This window comes from Corvus cornix, chromosome 3 (assembly GCF_000738735.6).
Source record: "Corvus cornix cornix isolate S_Up_H32 chromosome 3, ASM73873v5, whole genome shotgun sequence".
NCBI classification, from domain to species: Eukaryota; Metazoa; Chordata; class Aves; order Passeriformes; family Corvidae; genus Corvus; species Corvus cornix.
Genome location: NC_047056.1, coordinates 4,099,306 through 4,121,262, shown reverse-complemented (window position 1 = coordinate 4,121,262; position 21,957 = coordinate 4,099,306). Strand labels below are relative to the sequence as shown.

General features: G+C 42.5%; 1 protein-coding gene across 4 annotated transcripts in view; it reads left to right on the top strand.

Annotated features, from left to right (window-relative positions):
* Nucleotides 1-6,639: 6,639 nt before the first annotated feature.
* The window catches only part of XPO1 (exportin 1), a 36,831-nt gene continuing 21,513 nt past the window's right edge, over nt 6,640-21,957 (top strand). Inside the window, exons 1-5 of one of the 4 annotated variants that reach the window (XM_039568789.1) lie at nt 6,640-6,773; nt 7,303-7,358; nt 11,000-11,131; nt 14,830-14,931; nt 18,787-18,859. In XM_039568789.1, coding sequence (XP_039424723.1) covers nt 11,006-11,131; nt 14,830-14,931; nt 18,787-18,859 — 301 coding nt within the window. In that variant the 5' untranslated portion in view covers nt 6,640-6,773; nt 7,303-7,358; nt 11,000-11,005. Of the gene's footprint in view, nt 6,774-6,884; nt 7,359-7,978; nt 8,000-10,999; nt 11,132-14,829; nt 14,932-18,786; nt 18,860-21,957 lie in introns of those variants that run through there. The other 3 variants (XM_039568788.1, XM_039568790.1, XM_010403015.4) reach the window with 3 other exon arrangements.

Genomic DNA, 21,957 nt, shown 5'->3' with positions numbered 1-21,957 from the left:
AATAATGACTGAAAGTTATCACATGCCCACTAAATCATAGAGAGGACAGGGCTTCACCAATCTTGTAAATATTAAGAACATACTGAAGACAAAACATTGATCTTTGGTGGATCTATTCCTCAATTGCCATCTGGAGTTATTTTACTTGTTAGAGAGAAAAGATTGTTGCCTCAAAAGCTAAAAGATCGAGTAATGCTCCAAATAAAGACATTACCACAATGAAGTTAGCAGTTCCATTTCAAATACAAAGTGGACCTAAGTAACAGACAATTGCCCAGAGACAATTGTTAGATTTAACACCGTGTAAAGTTTATTGGGGAGAATCAATAGTCTCTGCCAATGGCATTTAGAGCACTGACACTACGGAATATTTTATCTCAGATTCCTCAACCTTTACAGTTTGATTGCTGTTTTGGAACACAAATCCTACTACCTACCTTTCCTTAAAAAAGCCCTTAAGGTCCTTTAAAAGTTTGTTAGACCAAAAAAATAAAGCGAAGTTATTACATCCAAAGCAGGTAAGTAAAAAACAAACAAACCAACAAAATAGCAAAACCAACAAACAAAACCCCCAACACTTTCAGAACTGGTGAATGTTTCAGAGATGACCAGATCTGGTTTAACAGAAGTGGGACAACTTGGGGTTTGCCTCCTTGCAAGGTTTTATTAACATGGCTTTACGGTAGTGCCTGTGTCAGCAGAACAGCTCAGCAAACTTCACACCATCTTTCTGACAGTCACAGCATCACAGAAGATGGTTCACAGCTGCAGATTCGAGAATTGTTCCTAAAGCTGAGCCTGACAGAATTTGTGCTGAGTTTATTACAGTTAAACAGTTCTTGAAGAACAGCTGACTTCTCTTAAGTTAGGAGTATTACTTTATAGGTATACAATGCAAAAGCAGTATTGATAGCTCACTGTGCTCACTTGTTTACATGCAGAGTCCCATGTTAAAGAGTTTTCTCAGTAAAAATTTTGTAAACTCACTTATTTGAACTTTACTAGAGGAAGGGGGAAATTTCTTACCTTTGTCTTCTGACCTCATCTCAGCATCAGCACAATTCACATGAATGTGGAAAGCAAGATTTGGCTAACAGAAGAATTCAGTTATCAGTGAGACACCAAAAAGACGACATCTTTAAAAGACTGCAGATGGAGAATTTGTTCCTTGCAATATACAGTGTTTTCTCCCAGTGGTTTTTTTCACTTCCTTCTTAGAATCTGTTTTTTATGGATTGGTACATAATGTGAAAAGTTACTCCACAGTCTGAAGTTTAATGCCTAATCCTTATTGAGAGCTATTTTAATTATCTCAAAATATTCATGAACTGTGTTTACAGTTCATCACTTTAGGAAGTTTATTGATGAATAGATCCCTATCCAGTTTTTCCTCAGATATTTCATTTCCTAACATTTCCTACCATGTTTTCCACATTTCAAACCTTTACTCTCTCAAGTGTTAATTACCAATCATCTCTGAAATTGTGCCCATCTATTTACAACACACTGATAATGAGATACCCGGCTTTAGTTAAAATATTATTTGAGTGCTCTAAAATTACTTTAGGCCACTGCCCTGCTGCTGTTCCAAGAAATGCTCACAGATACTCCCTAATTATGTTGTCCTTTCCATTGCCTTGTCACCAGCAAAGGAATAACTAATTTGCTCTCCACTTTCTCCCTGAGCTCTATTTTCCAAGTTTTCCCTTGGACAGAACTTCTCATTTTTTCCTTCCCAAGGACACATCAGTTTTTATTTCTCCTCTCCACTCAGTTACATTCAATTTCCTGTTTCCAAGATTTTTAGATTGTTGTATTATTTCTTCCTACTTGTGTTTGTAACACCTGACTTAAGATCATCTGCAAATGCTGTTATTATTCTTCTTACATCCAGCCTCCTTGCAATCATTGATCTGGGACATTCATCAAAACAGACCAGTTGCTTTCTTCCACATAAGAATAAATGCAAATAAATGCAAAACTTGTTTGGCCAAAGACACAGTAAAAGTGGAATCAAACAAAAGTAATTAAAGAAAAAAGAAGTACATTAGAAGCTCTCCCAAAGAAAATAAATCAATTAAGAATGGCAGCAGATGCTCAATGAGAAGAGGGATGCTCAGGCAGGATTAGTTCTGCCATTTCTAGAATGACATGAAGCAAGAGTGGAAGGACAGAACAAATTCTCTGCATTCCTTTCATTAGCCAAACATATTTCCTGGTCCTATCATGTCAATAATCCCAGAACTAAGTGGGACAGCTGCAGGAGAAAGTGGAAACTACAAGGCATCTTTCTCTGCTTTGAGAAGAAATCTTTGGCAATGGACACAGCATGGTAAAGTGAAAACTCTGCAGTCAGGACACACCCCCCACAAAGGCACGGATGGGGAAAGGGCCTTTCCTGAAAGATGAGGTGGAGGCTGGAGCTGTTTACAATGACATTCATGACATTAACAGATTGTTTTAGTTGTGTGTTGCCCAGACATCCTTGAAAATTTACAGCTGGCAATTTCCTCTGAATGCTTCATTCCTTTCACTTCAGCCTCACTCAACACCTGCCTTCTCTTTGCCTTTTTTCCCCAGCCCTATTTTTCTCCCTTCCCTGGTCTTTCCATTTACAAGTCCTACTTCACCAGTCAAGAAATTATGACACCAACTTGATATTTTTCTCTTATTTGTATGCCTCCTCCTGCTATCAGAAGCCCAGCTTTCCTGGGTGCACAATCCCTAATGCTGGCACACCACCCAAGAAAATCATACTGGTTCTGAAAAACCAAATCGACCACAGCTAAAGGAGATGATCTGCTAAAGTAAATTTACAGGAAGGGTGTCCAAAAACAAACAAAAAAAGCTTTAAAGAGTAAAAATTCCTGCATAAAAGGTAAAAGGAAGAGCTCTCTAACTTCAGGGTGAAAGCTAGCAAGCACTGCTTGCCCATCCATATAACCTTTATTTTGTGGCACTCTCAGACCTTGGCGGCCCACCCCATCACCCCTGAAGAGCATGTGCAGGGATTAGACAAGCATTCAAAATGTATAAACTCCCACAAATTGTAGGGCCCTTGTGAAGAACAAACAGACAACAAAAGCTTAGTCATTTAATTCTGCCCATAGAGTTCCCACTCCCCACTTTAGTTTGTGCTGCTGGGTCTTCCCTCACCCATTTTTTTTTCCCAGGATGAAGAAGCCCAGTTCCCCCAGTCCCTTCTCCACCTTGGAGATGGGCTCTGTTGGACTTGTACAGGGTTTTCCATCTCTTTCTTGTAGTGATGGACGAAAACCCAGCCATGGTGTGCCAGATGCAGCTGCTGAGAGACCAGCAGAGAGAAAGAATCACTTCACTTGATGTCCTGGTTATGTTCCTTTTGATCCAGCCTAGTGTGCAGTTAGCTTTTATTACTACCAGGCCACACTGCTGACCTGAAACCCAAGCAAATTTTTCTATTGATTCCAACAAGGCTGAAATACCAGACTGAACATCTAATAAAGGAGCCAACAGACAGGGAACAGTGGCAACAAAACAGCAAGCACAAGCTTACAACAACTCCTGATAGCATGTGTGGGAGAAAAGTTGCAATCAGATACACCCATCCTGCTAAAACAGCTGCTTTTTACTGACTGCCCTGAGTTTCTGAACCAACTTTCACCTGGCTCCTTACAGAAGGGAGATGGGAAGTGATCAGTTTTCCCAGACCACAGCTTGCAGGAAGACAGGGAGGCTATTTCTAAAAAAAATTAATGTGTTATTTGAGATAACAGAGGCAGTGATAGTGATGAGGCAGGAACTCTCCCCTACTCAGGCACAGGATTTAGTAAACAAACTGGCAGAGCCAACCCCTGCTGTGTTTGTTACTTCTGCAATTTATTAAAACCACATTGCAATCTGGGGCATTACCAACACCTGATGTAATTGTGAGGCTGTATCTACTCCCAAAATAGTTAACATTCATTTAACAAACTGATTTAAGGATTAAAACATTTGTCTCTTACACACACAAAAAGAAAATAGAAGCAAGTCTTCACCACAAGCAGAAGGAGTTAAAAGCATCTGACTTTCTGGTCTCTTACATCACCAGAGCTAGCTAGAACATCAACACACACCTAGGAACTGTTTATTCTATGTGCTAGAGTTACAGCCCTGCTCTTAACCCACCAACAGCTTGCTATGCCTGACCACTCTACTGGAATCACTTTCAAATTCAATCCCAGCAGCTCCACTGCTATCTTCAATTACAGTCACTCTGCAAAAGCCAACCCAAGAGAGCAAGACAAACAAGCTGAATTAAACAAAGCACTGTTACCACCCTGACACAGATGTTAACAGGATGCAGTTCCTTTTAGGCATGATAAAAAATAAAAGACACCATTCACATTCCAGCTCTTCAAATCTTAAATGCAGCAGAATTTTTTCCAAGAAACTTAACTGAGGAATTAAGTGCAGTAATACATCACATTAAGCCAGTATTACATCACCCAGGATCTGAGTTGGCACTACATGGTCTTGCATCCTCTGAGATTCTGCCCAAAACACAAATGTGTATTTGAACACAACATTTCCCCAGTTGTCCCAGAAAGAAAGTAAAGAAACCACATAAATCACACCCACAAAATGAAGACTGAGGAACTGGAATCTCCACAGCACTTCTACAATTGGTCAGGCAATCAGAACAGTGTAAATACGTGTAATTGTATTTATTTATTCAAGTAGGTTATGGTTTTCATTGTACTGGCAATCTTTTGGCGTTGACAGATGCCTTAACTTTAAACTGTTGCATTACACAGAAGGTATGGATCAAAAAAATCATGTGGAAAAAATACAGGTTTTGAGCCCCATCCAGCAGCCAGATGGCTGAGCACACATTATCTGTAAAGTTAGAAAGCCAACAAAGGCTTCAAAAACATAGCTAAGCGTCCTTCTTACGACTTACTAGCAACAGCACAGTACCTGCCTGCTAGACACAAACTTCACAGCAGTGGTAATTTAGCCATGACCTCCACTACTCTGGAGTAGCCCACACACCACACTATTTTTTTTCCTTTTAAAACTGTGCAAAAGTGCTTAAGCATCCCTCCCACACTCCCAGCCACAGCACAGGTGAACGCCACCTCAACAAAGCTATAGAGAAAGTTTCCTTTGGAAACCACCCACAGGGCATTCCACAAATCAAAAGTATCCCTTCTATAACAAGTTTCACTGACCAGTGTAACGCCATCCCAAAAACAAAGTAACTGCTTCAATTTAAGTGATGAGAAAGAAAGTTTGTTCCTGGAAGGCTATTGAAGTATTTCATAATAGTAGCCTCCTCATAGAAGTGAGTCATAAGTTGCCTTTTTCAAATAAGGACGTAAGACTCTGAAGAAATGCATATGTAGGTACAGAGTACATCCACTGATAGGAGCTTTTCCACATCAAAGTTGGCAAGCACGTTCTCTGCTCCTTCAGGCAGTGATGAGATATGCAACCATAGCCTGCTGAGTTTGCGTCGCCACTGAAAAGCCCTGTTCCCGTCTGGCCATCTAATACACCTCACACAGCTCGAGACTTAGATAAATCTAAAGCCAGCCTTGCCTGAAGCGCACTTTGGAGGGCAGCTGCAAGCTGGACACCTCATGGACAGAGGCATCGTAGAGGGGACACACCTCACTTGCGATCTGCACGGGCTTTGGTGGAGAGCACAGGGCTGCCAGGGTAAGGGACGGCTAGCACCCACCCAGGGCTGGCCCCTCCTACTCACAGGGCCCACTCTACAGCGAGATATTCTACTCCACTCCCTCCCAGAGACAGAGACCGGGTGGGGTAATGCTCGCCATTGCCATAGAGCCCCCTCACACAGGGTGCCCCCATCTCCCCGCTGCACGCCCCCAGAAACAGCGCCTCAGCACAAACGGGATGGTGCCCGAACCCCTTCCCCTGACGGACCAGAGACCCGAACCCTTTTCCTCAAATCCCTTCCCTTCACGGGCCAATTCCACTAACATCCTCCCCTCACGGGCCAGGCCCCTGGATCTATCCCTTCACCTCATTGAGCAGAGCCCCGCGAACCCCTTCACTCAAACCCCTTTAGCTCGCTAAGGAAAGCCCCCCGACTCCCTTCACTTCACTGCGGAGAGGCTCCCAACCCCTTTCAACTCACTGAGAAGAGCCCCCCCGGCCGCCCTCTCCTCACACGGACCAGCCCCCCGAGCCCCGTCCCCTCACGCACCGCCCGCCCCGCTCCCGCCATTGCCCCTCAGGCACGCGCCCGGGGGCGCCCAACGGCCGCACCTTTCCCGCCCCCTCCCGCCGCAGCCCCGAAAGCCGCGCTCAGGCGCGCGCGTCACGCCGCCACCGTCGCCGGCCAATGAGAGCGCGACGAGGCCTGCGCCCGCGCTTTGCGAACTCGGGGGCGGGGCCGCTTTGAGTGACAGCTCGTCTCGGCCTATCGAAAAGCGGCGGCCCCCCCCTCAGCGCGCAAAGCGCTGCTGAAGAGGGGGCGGGTCCCCTCTGCTCACCCCCCCCGCCGCCGCTCGCTCCCCCCGCCCATCCGAGGCGCTCAGCGGATTGACAGCCCGTTCAGCCAATCAACGTGGCGGCCGCCTTCGCGGCGGCACATCTCGGGGCCAATGGGAGCGGCGGATGGGCGGGGCCCCCGAGGTTTCCAAACGCTCCGCGGCGCCATGGGCTGAAAACTAAACCGAGATGGAATCTCCCAGTCTGAACCGGTTTGAGCCGGTTCCGAGCCTGTGGCATTAGGAGGGGGGAGACGCGCCGCGCTCAGTCCCCGCCGCCGCTGCCGCGTGTGTGACCTGCTCGTAGGGGACCCGCAGCTGAGGGGGCGAAGTTTAGTGCGAGCCGCGGGGGGGGGCGGCGGGAATGGGGGCGAACTGAGCGCCGGGCGGGGAGGGCGGCAGCCGCAGGGGCAGCGAGAGCCGGCGGGGCCGGGCCTGGGCGGCGCGGGAGGCGCAGCCGGGTAGATCCCCCCGCACTAGCGAGGCCGGAGCGCTGCGCCGGCCGCTTTCCCGGGCTGAGGGGAAGGCGCGGAGCCGAGAGCGGAGCCCCTGGGGCCGCTTCGGGCGCCTGGTGCAGCCAGGCCGGGCACGCTGCGAGGGGAGGAGTGGCGCCACTAACCCCGACCCACCACCGAGGAGGGAGCGCTCGCCTTCCCCCCCACCTCCTGCCGTGGTGGTTTTTTCCCTCCTTCTGTGGTGGTTTTTTTTTCCCTCCTTCCGTTTTTTTTTTTTTTTTTTTCCTTTTGGGAGGGGGTTATTTTTGGTGGTCTTTTTTTATTTTCTTTTTTTTTTTTTTCTCGTGGCGTGTGGTGGTTAGAAACTTGGCTTGCCCGCCCCTACTTTCTGAAGGAAGAGGCTGTGAGAAACCCGTAGGTAAGCGAGGGTTGCGGGGGGGTCGCGATGGGCAACGGGGAGGGGGGCAGAGGGGGGGATTTTGGGGGGCAGAAGGGGGGATGTGTCCGTGCAGGGGGGCACAGAGCCTGGCCTGTGCTAGGAGAGATGTGATGGACCCCGTGGAGAAGCCCTGAGGGGCGGGGGTGCACTTGGATGGGGTTTGGGGTACGAGCATCCCCGGCCTGGCCGAGCGCAGCCACGGATGCTGCGGGGGATGCTCTTCGTTAGGAGGGGGCCGGGCAGGCTGGGATCGGGTGCGGGCAAACCCGGCGACATAATCTGTAAATTATTAGGAGTGGAAGTTTCCAGAAATATTTTTTTGTGTGTGTGTGTGTCTGTGCAGCAGTATTGAAACGTCCGCCTGGATCACGTGGGGAGCCCTGTATAGAGCGCAGGGCTGGAGCCCAGGGGAGGAGGAGGAGGAGGAGGAGGGAGGGGCTGCGGGGCCGCCGCGCTCCGCAGGGCCCCGGCCCGCCCGACCCACCGCCCGGGCCCGTTCCCCGCCGGGAACCGGGGCCCTGCCGGCCCCAGCCGGGAGCCGGAGCGGCTGCCCGGAAGCCAGGGCGCTGCCCGCCCGCTGGGGCGCTGCGGCAGGAGCCGGGGAAGGGCCGCCGTGCTGGGTGGGTGTGAGTTATTTCCAGCCGAAAATGAACGCTCCGAGGTGTCGGGCAGATGTTACTTAATCCGTCTCGTCCTTCTCCTTCACGTGTGTGTGAAGGAGCGAAGGGAAGGGGCGGTTTCGTTGCCATTGCTGGTTTGTGGAGTGTGATGCGAACGCGTTTGTCGTGCGCTGCGTTTCAGAGCCACTCACCCCTCCTGGGTGGGATTTACAAGTGATGCAGCTAATTCCTTGGAAGAGGGAGGCAATTCATTTGCATTGCGTGCTTAGAAATGGGGCACAGTGACTCTCCCAGGGTGGGTTTGTTTTTTTTTAGTTGCTGCCCCCAATGAGCTTTAAATATCTGGGTTGAAGGTGCTGTAGGATTCATTGTGAATGCTCAACATTTCTTACTATTAAATGCCTGCTGTTCTTCGTGTGTGCTACATGCCAAAATGAATCGGGTCTACCACAACAAGCTAACTGTTGTGTTAAAGGTCCAGGGTCATCGAGAGTTGGGATAACTGTGTAAACAGTGCTGTAAATGCAGTTCTTTTGACCTTCGGTAGATGTCATATTCTTGCTATGTTGTAGTTCAGAATTTTTGGGGGGTTTTTTTTTGATTTTTTTTTTTTTTTTAACTTTTTGTCTTTTGTCTCTGTTTGCCCATTTATTAAAGGACTGATCAGTGGTGGTTCTTGGAGCTGAGGCTTAAACATGTTCTGGAGTTCAGGCATGATGGGGGAGGGAAAGTGTAGGAGTACCGTAAATCAGAGATTATGAGCTTCATGTGGGTACAGTGTTAGGAGTGGGAGATCGAGTTGGTTGCAGGTGGTGGTGGCCACAAAGCCGCCATTTCTGTGTTTCGGCTGGCGAAGTAGGTAGGTCATTTTGAAGATAATGCTGGGAGTGGTGAAGGGCCCCATTCAAAACATTTCCTTTCTGCTTCCATGTGGTGAATAACTTCTCTTGGTCACGCTGCTTCTCCTTGGCGCTCTCAGGGCGGCCTGAAAACCACCGAAAGAGGCTCAGGTCTGAGATGAATGGCCCTACCTGAGGAGCGACTGGTTCACGACATTTATTGTAGTTTGAAAATTGCTTTCCTGGCTTACGGCTCAGCCATGGAGGCCAGATGTGGACAAAAAGGGGCGTGCCTGGGAGCACGAGTGGTTGAGGGGAGCATTGACTGCTCTGAGCCTCTTCATGGGTGCAGTTTCCTTCTGGTGGTGCTGCTCACTGCCTCTCATCTGCCTGGTGACGTTTTCAGCCTCCTCCTGAGTCAAAAGAATGAAATGAAGAATGAAGTCAGCCTTTCCTGCTGTTGTGTTTCTTGCTTCCAAACTTAACATTGCGATTTTGAAAACATTAGGAGTCGAAGGAGGGAAGAATAGGCAGGGATTGTTAATTTTAATATATTTTGTTCTCTACTTGATATTTATTTTCTCCTGGTTTTGCAGGTACATGTTGTGAAAAGACTTAATAGGATGTTGAGATGAAGCCCTTAAAATGGTTGTGTTAGTGTAATAATATTGAGTTTTCTACTTGAAAATCCAATTAAAATATTCGGGTTTTAAGCTATTTTTATATATTGAAGTAAAAGAAATTACTGGACACTACTTGCAAATACACGTTTCTGAACAAAAGGTTTTCCTTGTCTGAATGCTACTGCAAGACTTTCACTTAATTAGTAATTACTAGGGTTGAGGCACAGGTTTGTCTTGCTCCTTACTTTTGAGCATGACTTAAACACATAAAGCATAAAACAAATTCTTACTTATACATGGAGTTTAGTAAGAGCAAATCTGACTTTATGGGGTGTGTTTCTGGAAGAGTTTCAGGTTGTATCTTTCTGAGTATGCAGATGACTCTGGTGTAACTTTTTGATTGATCTTGCACTTGCCCAGGCTTCTGGCTGTTTGTTCAGTGAGCAGTTTTATGTGAGATTTGTAGGTTTACAGGGTTTGAAAAGGAGGGTGAGTGGCACAGAGGTGCTGTAGATGGCAGGGTGAAAATATGTGTCAGAGTTGCCATTGACTGTGAGAAGAGGGCAGTAAACTTGATTAGGTGTTTCACACGTGGGGGAAGATGGTGTGGAAAAAGTAGAGTTTAACTTTACCATCAAAAATTCTGTGGCTTGTGGCTTGCTTTCCTGCTTTTCATGAATGTCTTTATCTTGCACCAGTCTCTAGCTGGTAAAGAATCTTACGTGCACACCCCACCTGACTCCCTTTGCATAATATCAAGGCTGCTCTATCTAGGACAAAGAGTTAATGCATGTGTTCCTGGGTTTAGGGGACCTGAAACCTCCAGTAGAATTCCGTTTCAGTTTGAAGTGATCTCACGTGGAACACAGAAGTAACCTGCTGATTTAACAGTCCCTTTGCTTCAAGTTCTCAAAGTGCCTTCAGTCAGCTTAGTTTCAGTGGTAATTTTTTACTTGGATGTGGTTAACTTGTAAGGTGGTTTTCTTTTTTCTCCCCAACTATTTGAAAAATGCCCTCTGGCTAATTTCTTGCTCTGTGTGTAGATCACATTTCACCTCCATACCCAAGTGTTTAAAAGCTTTTGGAACTGAATCTTCTGAATGTGCATGTTGGCCTTGGGAACTCGATACTCGGCTGACATTGCCAGTATGGGTTTTGGTTGTAGTGACACAAGGCTTTTCCACCAGCAGAAGTGTTTAGGGATGGTGGGGGTTGATACCTGCTTTTGAATAAGCTCTAGGGTGCTGGTAACACAGCCTGTTCTCTAGTCAGACTGCTATTATGTGTTCTACCTGTTGAAGACCCTGAGAGTTGAGCTGGGGTATTAATGTGTGAATTTTTCAGGAGGGAATAAGAGAAGTTTGTCCTGGTATGTGCCCCACAATCAAAGCAGTGTTGTATTCAGTGTTATCTACTACTGCTAACATAAGCATCTTGTTTCAGTAAGACAAATGAGCTAAGTTGAAGCACTTGCTTTGCAGCTGCATCTGATAATAATTTCTTATTAATTGATCAGTTTTTAAAAATTTATTTTGCAGTAATCTATGCCAGCAATTATGACAATGTTAGCAGACCATGCAGCTCGTCAGCTGCTGGATTTTAACCAGAAACTGGATATCAATCTCTTGGACAATGTGGTGAACTGCTTGTACCATGGAGAAGGTGCACAGGTAAGGTGGATTTGGAACCTACATTTATTGACCATGTTTAATCTTACAGCAAATCAGCTGAGCAAAATCAATTCACTTAAATAACAATTAGTAGTATTAGTGAATTTACTGAGCTGGTGACTGGAATATCACTGGCAGTCACGTGAAATGTGAATTCACATTGAAATGACACTTGGAGAAATGTTTGTTTGGCCTGTGTTCATTCCTAGCTTGCCTTCTGCTGTTGAGAATTATTAACAAATATGATTTGGTAAGGACACCATGCAGCTCACCTTTTCTGACTTAGTTCTTCAGGAAGGTCTGAGCTAGCTGTTACTTGATATCATGGACAGGATTGTGAAGCCACAAATGTAATGTTCGCTTCAGTGAAGAATTGTATTTAAAAGAAAAATCTTAGTGATGTTATTGCTGTGTTTGTATTTATAAAGGAGCATGTCATGCATATTTAATAGAAGAGTTTGTTCCTTTCTTGTGTCTGGTCTTTTTTATTTCCTGTTACAGTTTGCACAGGTTCTTCTTGCACTCTTTGGACTTAGTGCAGATTGCGAAGTATTAAGTTGAAATGGAGGCACTGTGCATTTGTGTGTTTGCTTATATTGCCTTGAAAGTGAATCTTGTATTGCTTTTATCTATTTCTTGAACTTCTTTGGAAACAAGACTTAAATGTTGAGAGCAAGTTTTGCTACAAAGGGTGTTGGCATAGTTCCTCTTCCGGCAGATTTTAATTGTTCAGGCTCAACAAATTGGGAGTTTCAGTGTTAGGCATCTCTTACTAAGATAGTCTTGCACAACAATAAGTGAATTAAATGGGACAAAGTAGCTGATGCTTTTCTATTCTTTCCAGCTGTTAGAATAAACAATGATATGTACTTGCTTTGTTTATCTTTTTAGGGGGGGGGGGAAAAAAAGCTTTTGTAAAGCTTACTAATGTGAATTCCAGTAGGTTTTGAAATACCTTGTTGTTTTCTGAAATATTTGCATTTTGAGTGTTCTAAATTCAAGTAGTTACTTGCTGTAGTTTTCTAAGTGCTTGAATGACAGAAAACTCCTTGCAGCTTTTTGCCCTAAAAGTGTGGACATCTGTAGCATTTGTTTTGTGATCTGCTTTACTGCCCTGCAAAATAGGTGATGCTTGTAATATTGTTTGGTTTGAAGAGAGTGGAAAAAGTTGGGAAAAGTTTATAAGGAAAATAAAGGATTAACACTAAATACAGTGATCAAATTGCCATTGTTCCGGCATTGTGAGAAGTTGCTTCACTTGAAACAGCTGGGAAAAGTCTCCAGTATCTAGAAAATCAATGCAGTAAGAAGCAAAAATTCAGGAGGTGGTGTTTTACTGGCAAAAGTGAATTATGATAGAAACTTGTTTTAAATACATATATCACCTCAGTGAAGCTTCAGTCAGCTGTTTGGGTGCACTTCCAAAATGGAGACATTTCAGGGAGTCTGAGCTTTTCCCTCTTCAAGGGGGTTCAAAGGTTCCTGCAGGAAAAAATGGTTCTCAGTGGAGTCTCACAGCTCAAGCCCGGTACTAAAGGGTGACAGGAATAATAGGAGTTGAGGAAATTAAATATTAAAATTGGGAGATTACCAGTGGTTTTCCTGGAATAGGTCAGGGTAATGTCAGGGTAAAACAGGTTTAGAATGCAACCTGAATGGCCTGTGCTGAACTTGCTTTCAGATTCACCTGCCTCCTCCTTCTGCTTAGTTCTTATCTCTGCTTGCAAAACTGTTATCTGTTGATCTATATTAGTCAAGAAATAAGCTATTTTCTGTCCTGGAGATTTAAATTTTTTTCTCTTAGCTTTTTTGGGTATACTTCTCTGAAAAGAAAGAATGTCCCCACCCCAGTGCAACACATGACTAAGGGAGATTTCATGCAGTTCACAGATATTTACCTGGACTCATTCCAGCCTCTTAATTCCATTGATCTGTTAGATCTTCACATGTCCAGAAAGATTATTTGCAAATTTTTTTTTGGTACCAACAGTACCGTGAGACTTTGTTCTTGATTAACCATTATTACTAAATTTATACTTACATTAAATTTATTATTAGTTTATGAAACTACAGTGTTTGATGTCCAGAAAAGGGGTTAATGGGTATGAGAGCAAACCTCTCAGCGCTGGGAGAAGGATATGGAGTGTCTGTTTTGTTGGTGTTGAAATTCGATCCTGGGATATGTCACCAGTATTAGAAGCAAACAGGAGGCCAATATACAAACACACTTTCAGATTGAACCTGGAAGTAATACAGCTATTTCTTCCCTTTTAAAACTAAAGTGTATTAAAAGTGCTGGTTTTCTGTTTGGTTGGTTTTTTTTTTTTTGAACTCTGATGTCATACTGTAACAATATGGCTGCACTGGTTGTGGACTTAAGCAGAACATTTGTATGGTACTTCTCCATGTCAAATCTGCAGGGACCTACTTGCTGGTCCAGTTGCTCTGCTGTACTCAATTCTATCAAGTAGGGGTGCAAGTAGTGTTGTACAGATAGTTTAGACATACTTGCTCTTTCCTGTTGGAACCTCCAATTTTATTTTGTAAATCACATGCCAATTTTGTCTGTTTCTTGCATTTTATGTATATAGATTTGGGGTCTTGATTGGGTTTCTAAGTTAACTGAAAATACGTGTTTTCTTACACCAGTCGATGGTGTAAGTATGGCTCAAGTATGTACTTGGATGAGACTAGAAGTCTGCATGGCTGTAGTAAGTTCTAACTTTTGAAGTTAATCCTAAAGTAAAGCTTTAATTGCTTTGCAGCTCTGTTGAGTTGGCTCTGCAGTGCAGTGAGAGAATGAGCTAAGTTCTGTTAGTTGTGTTTTAAGATGTCCACCTCGTTGGGAAGGCAATGCCTGATGCTTGTAGGGGATACAATTTGCAACAAGATTTGTCAGTACACTGCACTTTTGGAAATGGCTGACATCAGTTCGGCTCCCTAAAGATTATTGACTTGAGGACATCCAGGATTTTGAAAAGGATGGCTAAAATGAGTTCAACTATTTCAGTGTGTAATTGCTTCAGATGAGGTTTTCAAGAAACCACAGTATGTAGGACAGTAATTGATAATGTCAGTCCGAAGGAAGAGCAAACCATTAGCATGACCAACTCCCTTCCTCCCGCCAGTAGGTTTTTATTATGGTTTTGTAGGTTGTTAGGTACACCAAGGATCCCTCAGAAGGAGGGATTGGAGACCTCTAATGCTCTGCTCTGTGGTTCTTCAGAATAAAATCAACAGTTCCTACATCAGCACCTTTGCAGCACAATGCAGTGCTCCTTAAAGCTGGCAACTTCATATGAGTGTTTCTACTGGAACTAGAAAGTTTGGGTACCCTAGAATTAAGTTTTATCTGGATGACTTTGTGGAAGGGGAGAAAACTTCATTCCCTAGTAGGTTTTCCCCATAATGTGTGCTGTTCTTGCGTGTTCACTGCTGGTCTGGATGAATCATTCGGGATGGAAGAGTGGAAGTGAGTTATTACTGTCCTGCATCGATGGGCTTTTGGAGTTTGGTTGTTACTAAGCTTCAGCTGTTACAGAAGGAGGCTTAAGAGACTTGTTGCTGCTGGTTGAGTTCTGCCTAACGCTTAGATAAGTAGTTTAAATGCAGTGTTACATATTGATATCTTCACTGGCAGTATATAACTTCTTAAATGATCTAATGCTAACAATTTTTCAAATCAAATTTTCTTTTAGCAAAGAATGGCACAAGAAGTGTTGACTCACTTAAAAGAACATCCTGATGCATGGACAAGAGTTGATACTATTTTGGAGTTCTCTCAGAACATGAATACCAAAGTAAGCAAATTAACTTTTATTTATTTGGGTTTCCTCTTTCTTCCATTCATAAACTTTGAGGAAGGTGTCTCATTTTTAGCCATAGACTTTCTTGATTCAAAACACATTTTTTTTTAATTGTCTTGTTCTCAAAGTCGGCTTTAAACAAGAGCTGTAAATGAAAAAATATTCAGACCTCCTTTTACATTGCCAAGAGTTTCTCCCTCCCCTTTTTTTTTTGAGGATGAGCTAAATTGGATACACAGAGTTTTTTTCAAGGCACTTACAAGCATTATGCCAGTTCCCAAGATTGGTATTGTGTCTGTATAAATCTGAGTAATGAAAAGTCTCCTAGAGCCACATTTTGTCCTTGGATAAGTGCTTGGCTATTTGTGATCATAATGAAAGCCATGTGCATGTATCTGAGGAGAAAATTTGTGCCTAGGTGTGTTAAAAACAAAATAAACCTTATTAGGCGAAGGTTTTGAGAAATCAGTAAAGGTTAAGCACCCCGAAGTTTGTAGCACATCAATTCTTTGCTTCTGTGCAGAACACATTTGCTTTGTACTGCTGTTGGAAATCCATCCATCATGGTAGAGGCTAAAATGGGCAGCATTCAGGGCTTTTTCTGCAATTTGAAATGCTTTACCTGAGACTTGTGAAGTTTGAGCCAAAAAGATGATCAAAATGTGTTTTCACTGTCTTCAGTTTGATGATTATTATCTCAAATAACTGACATGCATGTTTTTCTGCTGGATACACGCTGTGTTCAAACAGAAAAAATTGTGTTTGGATGGTTTCTGAAATCATGTGGTATTCATGAAGCAGTTCATTTTTTTTTTCATTGCTCTCTGAAGTTGAGGGGAAAACAGTTTAAAGAACTTCCTCAAAGTAACACCTTTAAGCACCTTTAAGTAACAGTGTTTGCCTGTTTGCTTGCCTGGTAAACTTTGCTTTTTATACTGACAGACATTACTAATGTTTAAGTTGATTTATCAACAGTATTTTTAAAAACTCAAATTTGTCTTGTGAAAAATGAGATGATTAGAGGAACAGAAAGAAAGCAACAGGTAAAGAATTCTTCAATTTACATAAATTGCGAATGATTTGGTGCTAAATTTATGCACTATGACATTTGGCTTTTATGCAATCATATTTTTTCTTTAATTAAAGCTGTTAACACTACCTGATATTAATCATAATGTTCCATTATGTTGATTGCTTGTAATAGGAAGAAAAGGGGTGTCTTCCTGTGCAACTGACACAGCTAGGCTTTGACGGCAGGCCTCCACAAGGTCTACCCTTTTGATTCCCTTTAACTGAATTCTGTTCATCAATTGTTTTTTGTTTCTTGGGAGGTGGGAGGGAAAGGGATTCGGTGCATAAAATAAGTAATAAGGGTGCCATAGAAATTTCTACCATAGGGATCATTTCATGCCTTTTTTTTTTTTTTTTTTTTTTTTTGAGTCTTTGCTGTTGCCTGTCCCTCATCTTCATAACTGGGCAGTGAATTAGAGATAGACAATTAGCAACAAGCAAACCAGGAGCAAATGAGTTTTTGAGAGGCTTCTGTCTTACACGAAGTTAAAAAGTGTTCACATGTACTGTTGCAGCAGTTGATTAAAAGGCAGAACTTTGTATTGCTGTCAGTGACTTTTTTGGGAGTGGTGTTTGTCATTATCAGAGAAACGAGAGTAACTAGACCTGTTGAATCAAATGAAACAAAGTAAAAACCCCAGAAGGCCCCTTGCGGGTTGGTGAGGCTGATGGAGCCCTTTCAGTGTGGTGTGGCAAGGAGGATGTGCAGGTGAGGGTTGTACTGCTGCTGCTTTTCAGTGTCACATGTGAGTGTTAGGGGAAAGGAATATTTTCAGGACAGAGGAAGAAGTGAACAAGACACTGCAGAGGGCAGAACTGAAGTCACTTATGTACAAAAGAGTGAGTAGAAACCTTTACAGCATGAACAGCTTAAGGTCCACGAACCCAAATGAGATGTTTGAGCAGGTAATGAGGGATAGGTGTGTCAGATTGCTAGAGGTGTCTGTCCTTTTCTTTGACTCGAGGAAATTCTAAGTGAAGGGAAAAACCCACTAAAGATGATGTCTGTCCTTAGTCTGTTGTTAGGTTTTTCATTTAAGTTTCATTTGGTCATCTGATGTTTATTTAAAATGAAATTAGACTTGCCATTTTGGTGTAAAAGCTAAGTAAGTTCACCTGTGGAAAAAAGTTTGGAAGAAAATGAACATTTCTAGTTAGTTGTTACCTGAAAAATTAATGTGTATGCCTGTAGAACGTAGAAATTTCACTAGTGTTTAGATGTGCTTCAGGAAAGTTAGCACTGTCTGATATAAATATGCATACTGTCAACATTGTTAGGAGCTTTTGTAAGTATGTTTTGTATCCTGAGCCTGGATCAGTTGCAGATGGTGTCTGTAAGCTTATAGCAGTGGCTGAAATCACTTCCTGTGAAGCATTTTGCACGTTTTCCTTCATGAAAATTCCCTTGATTTCATTTAGCTTTTATGTCACATAATTAAGTCAATTTGCAGGTTAAAATCTAGTTGATAAGCTTTTGCTGCTGACCATGGAGGAAATAAAACTACCCTGCCAACTTTCTGTAATTCATAATTTTTCTTGGTGCCCAAGGTTTTGGAAGGGGACAGAATATTTTGCAAATACAGGATGTGCACCTGAAATCTCCTGGGAACTGGGATCAGATAGAAAAGCAAAGGGATGTGTAGGTTATGTTAAGATGAGAACAGCAAAAATGCTCTTTTAGTACAATGTAGTTTGGGACAGTCTACATTGTGTTTTTTTAATTAAACAGAAGTCTGTATGATCCCTTTGGTCGAAATGCTAATGATCCTACTTTGTGTAACAACTAACCATTTTAAAGAGGAACTCTTATTCTCAGCCAAACTTGGAACTGTGAAAACTTGAGTTTACCTTTCAGGCATTGATGTGACTTTTTTTTTTTTTTTTTTTTTTTTTTTCTCTTCCTAATCCACTGCAGATAAAGTAAATGCAAAACTCCTCATCCCCTTTTCTCTCCTGTCTATTCATGCTAATGGGGTTTTACATATTAAAGTTCTTTGATCATACCATGACAAACTTCTTTCCCTGTTACTGTGAGTTGGCAGTAGGGACAAATGGGCAGAGGGAATGGCCATTTGCAACGTTAATGGTTTTGGGTAAGAACATAGGAAGGAATTCCTGAAAGGTAAAATGATTTCCAAGAGCTTATTCACATTTTTATTGTTCTTTGACTGAGCACAAAAGTTCATCTTTAAATAGTAGAAATAGCTGCCATATTGGGGTGGGGATTGAAATTAAATAAACCTGTGGGTTGTCTTGCTGTTCCTAAAGTAACACACCAGTGAAGCTTGGGAAATACTTTCTCTAGAAAGTGCCAGTGTCAGGACATGTGATGCTAAGACAAGATTTTTTTTTTTTTCCAGCTCTTAGAGGAACAATAGGTAGCTTGAGACACCATCCAAGCTGCTAAATATTTTAGGAGCCTGGTTGTGTTAATACTCAAACGTAGGAGCAGTCATTTATGATACAAATTCATATCTGGCTGCTGCTTTTCCAGATAGTCAAAATTGTCTGCCAGAGGGCTTTTCATTATAGTTTTTTCCCCCCCTCCTGGTGTGAGCATGATCAAACAGCAGGACTTAGTATAGCCAAGAATAAAACAAGAAAATGCAATGCATGAAACCTCAGTAAATGGGTGAATAGACATATATTTAATAAAATTGTTAGTTTAATAATCTTGAAGTCTTAGACATTAAGTGTGAATGTCTGATTGAATGAGAGTCCTGCAAGTTAGTTAGTCCTACAGTAATGTACTCACATTTTGTTCTTCTCCAATTTCAGTATTATGGACTGCAAATCTTGGAAAATGTGATAAAAACAAGATGGAAGATTCTTCCAAGGAACCAGTGCGAAGGTATGGAGAGATTTTTGTCTTCCTTCATAACTTTGTGTATTAGCTGAGATTCAGACTGTCAGTCTCTAAGTAACTTTCTGTCATGTGTCATGATCATCTTGAATGATGAAACCACGTCTTTCCCTTTTGTGATAGTGGTCTCAGTGGGTTGGTGAGCAGCTAAAATTCTGTAAATTTGTGGAAAAGGCGTGACTGGTAGTTTTGAAACATCTGAGGTGAGCCCCTGGCATTTGAGGTAGAGGTTTTCATTCTCTGTACTTGGCACAGGGGGTTTTCTTCCCTCTCTCTGAGCTATGTGTGCAGTCCCAGCAGTGTTCTGTCATTTTCTAGTACACTCTGTGGTCCACTTGTTACCTTGTGTAGGTTTATGTAATTACTTTGAAATTGTAACCAGCGACAATGGTTTTAAAATAGAAACACTAAGTAAATGCACTTTCTTACCTACTGATGGTCACTCATTCTGTTAGGCTTAATTCATGGAGGAGTATAAACAGGCAGATTGCTGTAGTTGGTGCAGTGTAGGGTAACCCCCAGTCTCCCATCACTGCAAGGAAGCTGGAAGTCTTAAAATAAACGCTGTGTTTGGTTTTTGGGTTTTCCCCTCTCCTATAGCTTGCAGTGTTGCTGGCTTTTAGACATTGGCTACAGTAAATGGAGGTCCACCTGTGGTACAGGGTTAGTGCTTATTCACATGGCTGGCTGTCAGGTCATCACAACTTGGACTTCAAAACATAACGTGCAACCACTTTAAATTCTTCACATTAAATGCTGTCACTGTTCTATACCTGGCTTTTTACTAAAAGCTGGTCTTGGAACTAATTAAAAGTATTCCAGATTTCTGTGTTCTGCTGTGAGCTTTTATTAACCGTGCTGAGACATGCTTTAAATTTTTACTGCCAGTGTTTCAGTTCTGAAACTATATTCATTAAAACAGATTGTAAATGTTGATGAAAACAAATGCATAGAGAGACTTACTCATTTTTGTGCTTATTCCTCTTCTCACCTTTCCCCCATCTCTTCCAACTATAGGTTGGCAAGGGGTAGCTGTCTTTGAAAGTAAAACTGAAAGTGAAACATCTATTCATTCTGGAGGTTTCTAAGGAACAGCTTCAGCTCAGGCTCAGATACAGCTATCCCCTTTTGAGAAACTAAAAGAGAGCACCTTAGTTAGCTAAAGTTAAATGTTCTTTGTGCCTTTAATTATTGGAGTATCTTAGCTCAGCCATATTTTGTTACTTTCTTGACTATGAGAACTTAGTTTCAGCATTTGGAAGTTTTCTCCTAAAGTTTTTGGCTGTGGGAGCCGAACAGGAGGAAGAGGAGGAGTTGTTAGTACCTCCCACCTGTGAAGGGAGGTGTAGTGGAACAGATGTCACAGGGATGGACTTGACTTGATAGTTTGGAACTGAACAAGTGCCAAATACAGGATGTAATGCAGGAGTTCAAAGTCTTAAAAGTTATGCTCTTAATCCATAGGAGAGCTGAGAAGTAGTGGTGGTAGGATGAGGTTGCTGCTGGCTGTGCTTTGGGTCATTTTATCTCTAGCAGTGATAGTGGTGTGGAGTGGTTCCTGCCATCTAAGAAGATGCAATAACTCCATGTGTTACAAGGCAAAATAAAGTTACTGTCTGTAGTTGTCTAATCATCTTGAGGTATTTTATTCTTATGTTTCCTGACTTACGTATCTATGAAAACTCCAGAGGAAATAAAAAAATCCTTTATACTGGCAAAAGTGTGTTGTTTGTTCAGCTTTTAAAACATTTTCCCTTTGACAGCCAAACTAAAATTGTGAAATTGACTTTTGTCCTGTTTTAGGGAAACTGGGTTAGCTGGGTTTGTTTTACTTGTGTGGTAGAAGAGGAACCAAATGTATTTACTGTACCATGGCATTTTATCCAGCTTGGCCTCAGTGGTGTAGGAGGGAGAATCTGTTTCATCTCTAATCCAGTTTGATCTGGTCTGTGGTGGTTGTTTTTTAATTTTTTTTTTTTTTTTTGCTGATGATACTGGCTGGTGCAAGAGAACTGCTCCAGAGCTTATTCAGGTGGCTTGATTACTTGGGAGATAGTAAGGCTGGTTAAATTGAGGTTTCCTTGACTCCAGCCATTCTTTGGTTGACAGGATTTTCCTGTTTGAAGTGTAACTGGTGGAATGTGTGTGCAGGAAACTGAAACTCAGCATGCAATGGAATGCTTAGTGACAAAGCAAACCATGCAGGTTTCAAATCAGTTTTACTTTATATCTTAATTTATAAAAGATGTTTTCTGTATGTCTCATTGGTTTGTGTAGTAAATACAGCTGACAAATCTTACTCTTGGTTAAGAGGAAACTAAATGCATTTATGAGAAAAACACTGTTCCCCCTTTGTAGCAACAGCAGCTGAAGTTAAGAGCAGATCTGAATTAAATTGTCAGTGAATAAAAAAAGTTTTTGAAACGACTTCCTGAGACTTGTTGGGAGAAATAAAGCAATGCTGTTAATTTCAGAGCCTGAACTGTAACTTTTAAAAAAAGTTGTTGTTGTTTTTTAACGAGTCGTACATCAGAATGAATTGTTGGGCCTTGAGGTTAGCCAGAGGCTTGTTACTGCTTCTGTCTGAATGCTGGGAGGTTTCAGCTTCCAGCCTGGAATTTTAAATGCAAGGAGGAAAATGTTTTCTTCAGATACATTCTTTAGACTTGAAACTCTGTTCTGAAGTTTGCTTTTGTTTTAAAATAGCTTTTGGGTTTGGGCTTTTCTGGCCCTGGTGCCTTTAACTTTTGTAAAGTAGCTTTCTGCTCCTCAGGTGGTGGTGTTTGTGAGCACTTTTGAAGAGTTCATTTTTATCTTTCCATAATTCTGAAACAGGATTTGGGCAAAACAATCAATTTACAGTTCTAAAGTACTTGTGACTACTCTGCTTTTTGTTATTCTTGATTTTTGGTTTGCTTTTGGAGTTAGCAGTGGGAACCAGTTGGTTCTGTAGACAAAGTGGAGTTTATAAGGCACAGAAGGGGCAAAATTCAGTTAACTCAGATGCCTGGCCTGCGTGTTCAGCCTTGAGACATGTTTGGTCATAGCCCCCAGCAATGGTTAGCCTTGCTCTGGGTGATTTATGT